The sequence below is a fragment of the Rhizophagus irregularis genome, chromosome 8 (genome assembly GCF_026210795.1).
Source record: "Rhizophagus irregularis chromosome 8, complete sequence".
NCBI lineage: Eukaryota > Fungi > Glomeromycota > Glomeromycetes > Glomerales > Glomeraceae > Rhizophagus > Rhizophagus irregularis.
Window position 1 is genome coordinate 4,326,084 of NC_089436.1, and position 13,016 is coordinate 4,339,099.

At 26.8% G+C, this 13,016-nt stretch overlaps 2 protein-coding genes across 3 annotated transcripts; both read right to left on the reverse strand.

The window, feature by feature from the left end:
• Positions 1-8,939: 8,939 nt before the first annotated feature.
• Positions 8,940-11,483, reverse strand: OCT59_028828 (uncharacterized protein; the record flags this gene model as incomplete). Of its 2 annotated transcripts, XM_066147591.1 has the most annotated exons (2): positions 10,939-10,973; positions 11,018-11,483. In XM_066147591.1, 2 exons carry the CDS (start codon positions 11,481-11,483, stop codon positions 10,939-10,941), a joined length of 501 nt encoding a protein of 166 aa, XP_065994286.1. The 2 variants fall into 2 exon arrangements, with proteins under 2 accessions (XP_065994287.1, XP_065994286.1); XM_066147592.1 differs by having other exon boundaries at positions 8,940-11,483.
• A 47-nt stretch (positions 11,484-11,530) lies between these two features.
• On the reverse strand, positions 11,531-12,745 carry OCT59_028829 (uncharacterized protein; the record flags this gene model as incomplete). The annotated part of the gene is made up of 5 exons (XM_066147593.1): positions 11,531-11,616; positions 11,686-12,022; positions 12,097-12,272; positions 12,351-12,423; positions 12,503-12,745. 5 exons carry the CDS (start codon positions 12,743-12,745, stop codon positions 11,531-11,533), a joined length of 915 nt encoding a protein of 304 aa, XP_065994288.1.
• Positions 12,746-13,016: the final 271 nt, after the last annotated feature.

Here is a 13,016-nt window from a genome sequence, read left to right on the forward strand (position 1 = left end):
TTGAATGCTGGATAAATAGTTTGAAAAAAAAATTTGTTATTTTTACAATATTTTATAATTAATTAATTGAAGAAATTGATGATTTAATAATAGATTATTATAACTGATAACCAAATCCATACCCGAAATTCTCTAAATAATCACCAGATTTTGAATAAAGATTTTAATTCAAATGGTTTAGTTAAATTAATAATTTATCAAGTAAAATGAGTAAAATGAATATCAAAAAAGAATAATAATAAATGAAATGAACAGATTCTAATACATTTAATTCTTCAAATATTTTCCCTAACTGCTAAGTTGGTTATGAGTTTAAGATTGACGTAATATAGAATAATAAGAAATAATTATAAAATTTATAAAAATATTTGTAGTATTTTCACAATATTAAAGTTTTTTCGAAAATACTTCTAAAAAAGTTTATCAATTTTATTGATAATTATTTTTTCACAATTCCTTAATTAATACGAATTTCATTCTACACTTAAACATCAAATCATTAATTTAAATAAATAACTACATTATTGTAAATATAATTGGGAATTGAACGTCGCCTGGGCGATTGTCGCCTGGGTTTTTTTAAATATGTCACATGATGTACAAAATATATAAAGAGTAAATTTATTAATCAGCTGACGGCTGATTTTTTCAAACTTAGCTAATTTTTGATCGCCTAAACTTAAAAATTTTTATCGCAAAGATCTATTTTAAAAAAATTTTTTTTTTGAAAACATATTTATCCAAAATAATCTTATCTAATGAAATTTTATTTGCAAATATTAAAATTTAAATCACATATTTACGATTTTAAAGAAAAAATCACTGTATTTATTTTTTAATGAAGTGATACAAATAAAAGAAAAGATAAGTAAATTACAATGATCAAGAAAAAGGATTCTAATAAAAAAATGAAATAACAATGGAGTAATGAGAAGTAATAGAAGATAAAAGGGATAAAAAAGAGTAATGAGAAGTGATAGGAGAAATAGGACATGATGGAAGATGAAGAGGAGTAATAGGAAGATGAAGAGGAGTGATGGGAGATGAAAAGGAGCGATAGGAAGATGAAGAAGAATAATGAGAAGGTGAAGAGGAGTGATGGGAGACGAAAAGGAGTGATGAGAGACAAAAAGAAATGATGGGAAGTAAACAGGAGAGAAAAAGAAATAATGGAAAATGAAAAGATATAATAGAAATAATGAGAGATGAAAAAAATGGAATAATGAGAAGTAATAGGAGGTGAAAAATGATAAGAGACAAAAAATAAGAAAATGATTATGATAGGAGGAGATAATGATAGGAAACCAAGTAAAAAATAAACCATAAAGTAAAAAAATGAAGTTAGTAAGAAACGAAATATAAGATAGAAACAAAATAAAAAAAATAAATAAAAAATAAAAAACATACCTTTATTAATTGTAGAACCGAAAGAACTAAAAGTTCTAAAAAAAAAATGAAATAAAATTAATGAAAAACGAAATATGAACCAGAAACAAAATAAAGAAAATAAAAAAATAAGAAACGAAATGTAAAGTGAAAAACAACTGAACCTTAATTGCAGAACCGGAAGGACTAAAAGACCTAAAAACAATGAAATAGAGTTAGTAAGAAACAAAGTGTAAGGATGTAAGTTAGAAATAAAAATAAAAAGAAAAAAAGAAAAATACCTTGAGACCAAAATAACTGAGAAAACGAATCTTGAACCTATAATGAAAATGAGATTAATAAATATGACGCGATCATGTGGCCAATCCGGCCAATCAAAAATATTAAATCTGCCGACATGATCGAAGATCCAGGCGATTCCCAATATAATTTATATCATTCTAATTATAATTATAATTTAGTACATATTATTTTATTAATTTGTGTTAACTAATTAATAATTATTACCTATATTAAATTCCTAATTATAAACAATACTAAAATTTTCTATTTAAGCAAACTCATTGGTCCCGGTGCGGAGCAACGGGTAACTGCTAGTATTAACTAAATATACAGCAAGTATATTTTACAAGGACTTTGTATCTTTATTAAATGTAGAAAATTAAATATTGTGTTAAATAAATTTGTTCTTATCTTAAAATAAATATTATTTCTTAAATTAAAATTAAAATAGTAGTTGGAGGAGTATTTCTGCTATTTATTATTCCAAGCAAATTAATGATTTTTATATTGTATATTATATCTTATATGAATTATGCTGAATAATTTTAAGTTTATCATAACTTAATATATTTGATATTTTTTTTCTTAATAATCTCTGTTAAATAATATAAATATTATTATACTCTTCCGTTAATTTAATATATGCGGGTCAAAACAACTCTGACAGTTACAACTTACAAATATTTGTTGGTAATACCATATTCATAAATAGAAGGGGCTTTTTTTACTTTTATTATTATTAATTTATTATTATTTTGTAAAAATTAATTTCTTCCGTAGAAATTTTTATTTAAAAATGTCTAATAACGCCGAAATTATATAATGATTGGTATCTTGGTATCTAAAAAAATACTATTAGTTATTATGAGATTGTTAAGTTGATACTAGAGTTTCGAAAAGTTTATCAGGACCCCGAAATATACATAAAAGGGTCAGGTCAGAGTTTGCGTATAATGAGTCAAAAAAATCATGTAGATCATTCCTTTTATGGATAATCCCAGCCAAAATAATATTTCCTAATTTAGATAATGGCTGAAATTATCGTAATTCCGGCCCTGAAAGAATGCGTATTTTGGACCACTTCTGGACCTGACCTCTACATATATATTTCGGGGTCCTAGTTTATCGTGCAAATTGAAAAAATTCTCATAAATATTTATCATTAAAATCTTTTTTTTTAATTTCAGTAATACTACAGCCAAAAAAATTACTCATGAGGTAATTATAACATAATAAAATGAAATAAATATTTCAAACTTCAGCGTGAAGTCATATTTTCATCATGATATCATCCATTTTTATATTCAGTCGAGGTATGACGAAATTTGTTATAAAAAAAAAATTTTTTCCCCTTCTTTCAAAAGAAATAAAGGAAAAATATTTGTTGGTAATGGAATATGCTTAGATGAACACTGCCAGAATTCTAGATAATTTAAATAATTTAACGAAATAAGTTACAAAATCACCATGCACAATTCCTTTATTATTTAAAAAATAATCAATTGGTATTCTAATTCGTATTTATTCTTTCCAAGTAAGATTCTTAAATTTTTCTCCCAAATAGTTATGAAGAGAACTATACTCCATTTATTAATAATATTACTTTATTTGGGGGACGTCTAAAGCGGAGCAGAGTCACGTGATACGCCACGTATTTGCACCGCCACACGGCTGTTTATTTATTTATTTTTTTTTAAAAAAAATTTTTTTATCAGGCTCTTTCTTTCTTTTAAGCCTTAGGATTTACAAATCATGTAAACCTTTTCCCTCGTCCTTTTGTTCGTTTTATGAATAGCATCGTACTATTTTCATATTAAGTTCACGTATTTCAAAAAAAATATTGTAAATATTTTTTTTTTGTTTTTTTTGTAAGTTTTTTTTATTTAGTCCTTTTTCTTTTTACTAATATTAAACTTATAAATTAATAGTTAAGTAACTTAAGTTAAACATTTTTTCCGTCTTTTTTGTTGTCATGTCTGTCTCTTCGGTTAATACTTCCGCTACCACTTTGGTTGCCGCGCAAATGACAAATATCACTTCGGAAGAAAAGCGGAATCTCCTTTTTGATGTAAATTGCTCTTTGGAAGTTCAAATGGAGGATTTCGATGAAAATTGGTGGCCATTAGTTTCAAATATATGGACACAATGGACTTCATATAAACAAGTAAATGGAAACTTTTGGAAGATCTTTACTTGCCGTTTTACAAAGCATCGAGACTCTAGTACACGACAAAAAGAAAATATTTCTAATGAAAAACGCCGAATAACGAAGACAAGACCATCTGGATTATGTCATGCTAAAATTAAAGTTGAATGGTTAGTCTTGTTGAAAATAGTTAAAGTTGGACGTTATAAAGACTCGTCCAACCATACACACTCATTGTTAGATGTCGATAGGCTTAAACGTCCTCAAGTTATTCGAACTTTAGTGGAAAAAGAAGCTGTCAAAAATTATTTGCCTCTGGCAATTACTGCTGCCGTTAAAGAATATGCAACGATTGAATTAGGTCTTGGTGCAAGTGCACAAGAATTGAAGCGCAAGGAAGTAACGAACATTAAGTATAAAGTTCGTGGACCTATGGAAGTTCATCTCGTTGGCAATTCTGATTTAAAGTTAGATATTTCACAATCAGTATCGTATTTAAAAGAGCAAGAATATCAAGTTGAAATTTATCGTGTCCACCAACGATCTACTAAGGGCATTGTTTTTGCACACCCTGAGCAACTTGAGAAACTTGAGAATCATGGATGGTTGACTCTAATTGATTCCACCCATAAAACAAATAGATATGATTGGCGTCTATTTACACTGTACGTTCGTGACACTTACGGATGCTGGAATATAGGTGCGCACTTTTTTGTGAGCAGTGAGGATAGTGACACTGTTGCAGAAGCTTTAAAAAAAATTCGCAGCTATTGCCATTGGACTCCCCGCTACATCCTATCTGATCAAAGTAGTGTTGAGTTTAAAAGTGTTAAAATTGTTTTTCCTGGTGTAAACGCTGGTGAGCAAGAGTGCGAAGTATTACTTTGTGTTGTACATATTATGCGGACGTGGATGTCGAAAATTCATGAAAAAAAAACCCGTGATGTTATGATCGCGGCAATCCTATAAAAAAAAATTTTACTTAAAATATAATTAAATTATATTTAATTTTCTTTAAAATATACTTAATTTTCTTATTTTATACTTAAAATATACTGAAAATTGAATTTTCGCAAAATTTGAATTAAATTGTATTTAATATATACTTAAAATATATTTAATTTACACTTAAATTTTGCCTATTTCAGTATATTTTAAGAATATTTAAAATAAGAATATTTTAAGTATATTATTATGTACTTAAATTATACTTAAATAATACTTAATTTTTGCCTATTTCAGTATATTTTAAGTATAAAATAAAATTTTAAGTTTATTTTAAGTATATTTTGGCAAAAATATTTTTTATAGGGCAATGCATAAAAGGACAAGGATCGGTTGCGAAAAACTGACCCAAGAAGCTATTAACAACTGTCCTGTTCCTACTATTCAGAATTATATTAGAAGGAATTACATGAGAAATACACAACAATGGGCATTGTGGGCGCGCCAACATTCCCCTTTGCTTTTGCAAGTCACCTCCACAAATCCGTTAGAATCTTACCACAGTGAATTGAAAAGGAAAACATCGTCCTTACATGGTTTAATTGGTAAAATTCTACTTTTTTGTTGTTTTTTCCACCCTTCCGCCTCTTATTTTGATGCTTGAATCTATAAAATTTGCAATTTTTTTTCTTCTTTTCCATATTAAAGGTAATTACATAATAACACGAATTTTCTATGTAACGTTTGCTTATTAACTCACTCAGACACTCACTTTTTGTTTATTCATTCATCTTAGGTGCCGTCCATAATATCGTTGCCATTGATTGTAAAAAACAATCTGATTCCAAAAGTGCCGCCTTCGACTTTCGTGTCAAAAAAGTATCAGCTTATGGTGTAGAAAAGGATATTATCGAGGAGATTCACAAATTCCCCTTACCATTTCAACATCTACTTATTAAAGAGGCCTGTGCCGTAATGGATAGATTGGAGAAAGGTAAAGGTGCACCGGGTTTGACTTCACTTGATTGTCACTGTTTGTTTCGCAATCGATACTTATTACCGTGCAAACATATTTTTCACGAACATATGTATGGAGACGTGAAATTATTAACTACTGATGTATGGAGAATGTTTCAGAAAATATTTGAGGAGAGCGGGTTTGAAGTATATGAACATCGTGAATTAGTGATAGAGTTTGTACAAACAGAACAACAAAAAAAAGCCGAAAGTCGGAAATTTACTGTGTTCGAATTGACTGAAAGAGTCCGCGATAGATACTGGAGTGTTGAAAAGGGGGGTAATGCTGAGAGAACAGAGGCTTTTATTTCTATATTAGAAGCCTCTTTAAATCCTATTATCATACAATTTAAATAATTATAATAAAATATTCGTGAAAATTTGGTGGTTTATTTTTTTGAAATTTGATTTTTTTCGTTTTTTTCATGGTATTTTTTGTTTTTTTTCATGGTATTTTTTGAAATTTCAATGGTTTTTCTAAAGAAAAATTCGCTTTTTCGTTATTTTTCATGAAAATTTCATGATTTTTTTGCGAAATTTTTATGGTTTTTTTTAGTTTTATTTTATTTTTTTTTAATATGAACGATTAAAAAAAAAAATTTTTTTCATGGAAAAATTTTTTTGACATCGTGGCTTGTGGCTTGTAATAATTGGTTAAGTCACGTGACTCTGCTCCGCTTTAGACGACCTCTTTATTTGGCCGTTTTGGTTATACAAAAAGGAATTAACTTTATTATTAATATATTTTACTAGGACAAGTCTGATTATAATTTTTATACCCCTTATAAACAATTTTGTTATGGAATTGACTTGATTAAATATTACGTTAAAGGTATTATAATCTCATGATCGATTTCTCTTATAACAGCGTTGTCAGGTTTAAGCAAATTTAATATAAATTATTGTTCTGAATTTTCTGATTTACCGAATAACCGTTACCAATTTAATATTATTTCTAGTCCAATTACATGTTATCGTAACACTGTTTTTTATTTGGAAAATATTTTTTTTGTTATTGTAATAACTAAAAAAAATTGTGGTTTACCCAATTAGATTTTCGTTTATTATTGAATTCATCAAATTTACTCTATTTTTAATATGAAATAATGATAAAATTTTATTTATTATAGGAAAAAAAGAAGGAAAGAGTATTATTAGATTTATTTTTGGATAATATATTTGTTTTAAATTAAAAAAATTAAATCCACTTTTGTTTAATATTAGATTCCTATTTATTTTAACACGAAATTTTTTTTTTTATATTCAAATTGTTCTTTAAATTAGAAAATAGTTTGTTTTGTAATTAAAATCATTGAAATAATAAAGAATTTATAATACTATTATACAAATATATAATGAAAAAGAGGAAAATTTTTCTTATAGATACTGGTTTATTTGAAAATTTATTTGAGTAATATTTTTTTAAGCTTATTTTTGTTATAAAATTATATAAAATACTTTCCATCTCAATTTGAAATTTTAAATTATTTACTATATTTAGTGCTCCTACCGGGTCAGATTCGGTTGGGTTTGGAGAATATATCTGACTCAACCCGGCAAAAATAGAAATGATCTGATTTTAACCTGACCCGAGTATATTTAATTCGAATAACCCGGGTTAAACCCGAAATTTTAGTAATTTTCATTGCTGTATGCTTAGTAATATATCAAAAATATTTTTTCAAACATAACTTTTTCAATAACGCAAGGTAATTGATCTAAAAGATGATCATATAGGTCACTCAACTTTTTATTATTAAAACTAAAGCTAAGCACGAATTTAAAGATATCTTCAATTCCTGTTTATTTATTGCTTTATATTTGAACTATAAAATCGAAATTGTATCACTTGCTTTAACAGAAATTTGACTATTTTATATCTGCCAGAACTCTAAACACATGCTTTAAGGCTACATCCTTTTGCAGCTATCAAATCGGTTCCACCGGCAAATACTCTTTCTACTGGAACACTGGTTGCTTTATTAATTATCAAAATCAACTTATTAGCTAATGTAATATTAATAATTAATAATAATAATTCATACACATATCTGTAATTGCAAGGTGTCTCTAGCAATTTTCGCTATACTACCTCATTCATCCAACAAAATTATATAAAATTAATCAATATTAACGCGTAATCAATATGTAATCAGTGATTTTAATGATCATCCGGGTCTAATTCGGGTCAAAACCCGAGTCAAGGAAATGAATAACCCGACCCGACGGGTCGGGTCATGCGGTCATGGGTTATTAAAATTATTAGTACCGACCCGATTTAAAATTCACTCGGGTTGAATTATCCGGGTTAGACCCGAATTTTGCGGAGCACTAACTATATTTGACAAATTTCAAATTTTTCCCTTTATTCCTTATTTTTAGCAAATAAAATAGAGTATTGCTAAATCTCACCACTAGTGATTGTCATCTTAACAGAATTAGGGTAGAATTTTGGGTCAATTAAAAATGTTGTGAAACTCCGCTCATTAATATTTGCTAGATTTAGCAATGCCCTTGTTTTCTATATTTAGTTTGAAGGTTATTTTGTGATGTTACATTTAAACTTCATTTTTCAATTTTTATCAAATTTAGGCAAGCATTATAAAATTGGCCGGAATTAAGCAAAATTTGGCCAGAATTATGGATTCAAAAATCATCAATTTTAACCAATAAAATTTATTTTAGCCGATTTTGGTTACATAAACCATATAATTAATAACTATACAGAACCATAATTTTTAATATTGCTATCATAATAAAAAAAATTTGCTCTTGAATTTTATTACATGACATGCACTATACTATGTATTGCAATCAAAATATAAAATGTAATATAAATTTTACTGTATAAAGTTTATAAAGGATAAATTAGTAACATAAAGCTTATGTCTTATTATGATACAAAGTACAATATTAACTTAGCAATATAATAATATTAATTTACTCTATATAAATTGTTCTTTATTTTCTATTATTTATTTTTAAGTTCTTCCAACTTATATTGAGCATCTTGAATTTCCTTTCCATTCTTATACATTATATACTATATTGTGCTGATACATTTCCTAAATCTGCAGCTTTACAATATAATTCAAATGCCTTTTGATAATCAATATAAATTCCAATTTCATATTGATAATTCTAATTTTGTCGCCTTTTGATATCATTCAAATGCTTTTTTCCTGTTAATATCAGTACCAATTCCATTTTCATAACAACGTCTTAAATTATTTATTCCAAATGTATTTCCTAATTTTGCTGCCTTTTGATATAATTCAAATGCTTTTTTCTTGCCAATATCAGTACCAATTCCATTTTCATAACAACGTCCTAAATTATTTATTCCAAATGCATTTCCTAATTCTGCAGCCTTTTGATATAATTCAAATGCCTTTTGATAATCAATATCAGTTCCAATTCCATTTTCATAACAACATCCTAAATTATTTACTCCAAATGCATTTCCTAATTCTGCTGCCTTTTGATATAATTCAAATGCCTTTTGATAATCAATATAAGTTTCAATTCTATATTGATAATAATATCCTAGATTACTTATTCCAAATGCATTTCCTAATTCTGCAGCCTTTTGATATAATTCAAATGCCTTTTGATAATCAATATCAGTGCCAATTCCATTTTCATAACAATGTCCTAAATTATTTATTCCAAATGCATTTCCTAATTCTGCAGCCTTGTGATATAATTCAAATGCCTTTTGATAATCAATATCAGTACCAATTCCATTTTCATAATAATTTCCCAAATTATTTATTCCAAGTGCATTTCCTAATTCTGCAGCCTTTTGATATAATTCAAATGCCTTTTGATAATCAATATCAGTACCAATTCCATTTTCATAACAATTTCCCAAATTATTTATTCCAAGTGCAAGTCCTAATTTTGCTGCCTTTTGATATAATTCAAATGCTTTATGATAATCAATGTAAGTTTCAATTCCGTATTGATAAAAATATCCTAGATTACTTATTCCAAATGTATTTCCTAATTTTGCTGCCTTTTTATATAATTCAAATTTGTCAATATCAGTGCCAATTCCATTTTCATAACAACATCCTAAATTATTTATTCCAAATGCATTTCCTAATTCTGCAGCCTTTTGATATAATTCAAATGCCTTTTGATAATCAATATCAGTACCAATTCCATTTTCATAACAATTTCCTAAATTATTTATTCCAAATGCATTTCCCAATTCTGCAGCCTTTTGATATAATTCAAATGCCTTTTGATAATCAATATAAGTTTCAATTCCATATTGATAACAATATCCTAGATTACTTATTCCAAATGCATTTCCTAATTTTGCTGCCTTTTGATATAATTCAAATGCTTTTTTCTTATCAATATCAGTACCAATTCCATTTTCATAACAACATCCTAAATTATTTATTCCAAATGCATTTCCTAATTCTGCTGCCTTTTGATATAATTCAAATGCCTTTTGATAATCAATATCAGTACCAATTCCATTTTCATAACAACATCCTAAATTATTTATTCCAAGTGCATTTCCCAATTCTGCAGCCTTTTGATATAATTCAAATGCCTTTTGATAATCAATATCAGTACCAATTCCATTTTCATAACAATTTCCTAAATTATTTATTCCAAATGCATTTCCCAATTCTGCAGCCTTTTGATATAATTCAAATGCCTTTTGATAATCAATATAAGTTTCAATTCCATATTGATAACAATATCCTAGATTACTTATTCCAAATGCATTTCCTAATTTTGCTGCCTTTTGATATAATTCAAATGCTTTTTTCTTATCAATATCAGTACCAATTCCATTTTCATAACAACGTCCTAAATTATTTATTCCAAATGCATTTCCTAATTCTGCTGCTTTTTGATATAATTCAAATGCTATTTTATTGTCAATATCAGTACCAATTCCATTTTCATAACAATTTCCTAAATTATTTATTCCAAATGCATTTCCCAATTCTGCAGCCTTTTGATATAATTCAAATGCCTTTTGATAATCAATATAAGTTTCAATTCCATATTGATAACAATATCCTAGATTACTTATTCCAAATGCATTTCCTAATTCTGCTGCCTTTTGATATAATTCAAATGCTTTTTTCTTATCAATATCAGTACCAATTCCATTTTCATAACAACATCCTAAATTATTTATTCCAAATGCATTTCCTAATTCTGCTGCCTTTTGATATAATTCAAATGCTTTTTTCTTATCAATATCAGTACCAATTCCATTTTCATAACAACATCCTAAATTATTTATTCCAAATGCATTTCCTAATTCTACTGCCTTTTGATATAATTCAAATGCTTTTTTCTTGTCAATATCAGTACCAATTCCATTTTCATAACAATTTCCTAAATTATTTATTCCAAATGCATTTCCTAATTTTGCTGCCTTTTGATATAACTCAAATGCTTTTTTATTATTAACACTAATTCCAATTCCTAAATGATTAAATTTTCCAAGTAAGTAAATAGAATTTGAGTTATTTTGATCATTTAATAATAAATTATTAATCTCTTGTAAAGTTATATTTTGTTCGTCAAAATAACTTAAGACCTTTTGTTTTCCTATATTATTACCATAATTATTAAAAAAATTGAACATATTATTAACTATTATATTAAAATTATCCCCAAATTGGTTACTTAATGACATTGGAGATTCTATTTCTTTTGTATTTATCATATTAAAATTTTGAATAAGTTGATCATATAAGTGAAAATCCTTTATATTTATGTTTCTTTTATTATAAGTACTTTTAATTCATCAACTACTTGATTAATAGTTGGACGATTATCAGGTTCATTATTCCAACAATCTACAATAAAGAACGTCTTTAATTAATTAAAACAACATTGTTTATAAGTAATAGTTAAATTGTATTTACCGGTATAAATTTTTATATAATCTATAGACGTATTTGGAATAGGTGTCTCTCTGAGTCCTTGTAGAATACTTAGAGCCAAACCAACATCATACGGTATACCATGAAAAGGAGGCTGACCACTAGATATCTCCCATAGTAATACTCCAATGCTATAAACATCACTTTTTTTATTTAATAAGTATAAATTCGTTGTACTTCTATTAAAGCTTTTTGGATCAGCGTAAGGAATTAATCCAAATGTTCTCGATTGAGGGTTAGATGTTTCCTCAATTCTTTTTGATAAACCAAAATCTGCTAGCTTAATAGTATTCTGATGGACTAACACGTTATTGGAGTGCTATCAATATTAAATTAACGTTAAAATAAGAGAATCATTAAAATAAAACACATAATAAATTGTAAAATATCTACCAAATCACGGTGCACGATCCCTTTATCATGCAAACATGATACTGCATAAACCAATTGAAATGCGAGATTAAATTTATTGTCCCAAGTGAGATTTTCAAAATTTTCTTTCAAATATTTTCGGAGGGTACCATTTTCAGCATATTCTATCACCAATGAATATTCTTTTCTTTGGTTTTCTTTAAAAAAAAAAAAATTCTTATTAATTAACTAATTATTATATTTTATGAAATAAATAATATTAGAATATATCATACCCTTAATCGAAGTTGTGACACCATAAAAACGAATAACATTATCATGAACATCAACTTCACGTTGAAGTTGAATCTAGTTAATAAATAAATTATTACGTCAAAAAACTTAAATATTTATAATAGTAATGAAAAATGTTTGATATTATTATTACCTCACGAACTAATGCTTTGACTGTAGCATCATTGATATTAAAAAAAGATTTTATTGCATAACGCTTATGAGAATTCTTCCAATTAGCACGACAAACTTTTCCAAAACCACCGGAACCAATTTCTTGAATATTATAAAATTGGTTATACTCATAATACTTAATAAGTTTTTTAGAAATCGCTTCTTCAATCCATTTATTCCAATCATTTGAATTGCTAACAAGTTCAGCGTTATTATTAGACATTGTTAGCCCTATAAAAAAATTGGATAAGTTTTTTATAAAGTTTTTATACGATTTTTTTCCTTAGAAATAACGTATCATAATAGGATACGGAAAAATGCACAATTCCGTATCACTAAAAATATGGTTTGGATACAGAATTTGCACGGAATTCATATGGAATTTACATGATTTGATCACTGATTTTATCACGAAATTTATACGATTTGGTCACTGAATTTACTATTTGTATTACAGTTTACTATAATTATATTTACATAAATCTAATTTTACT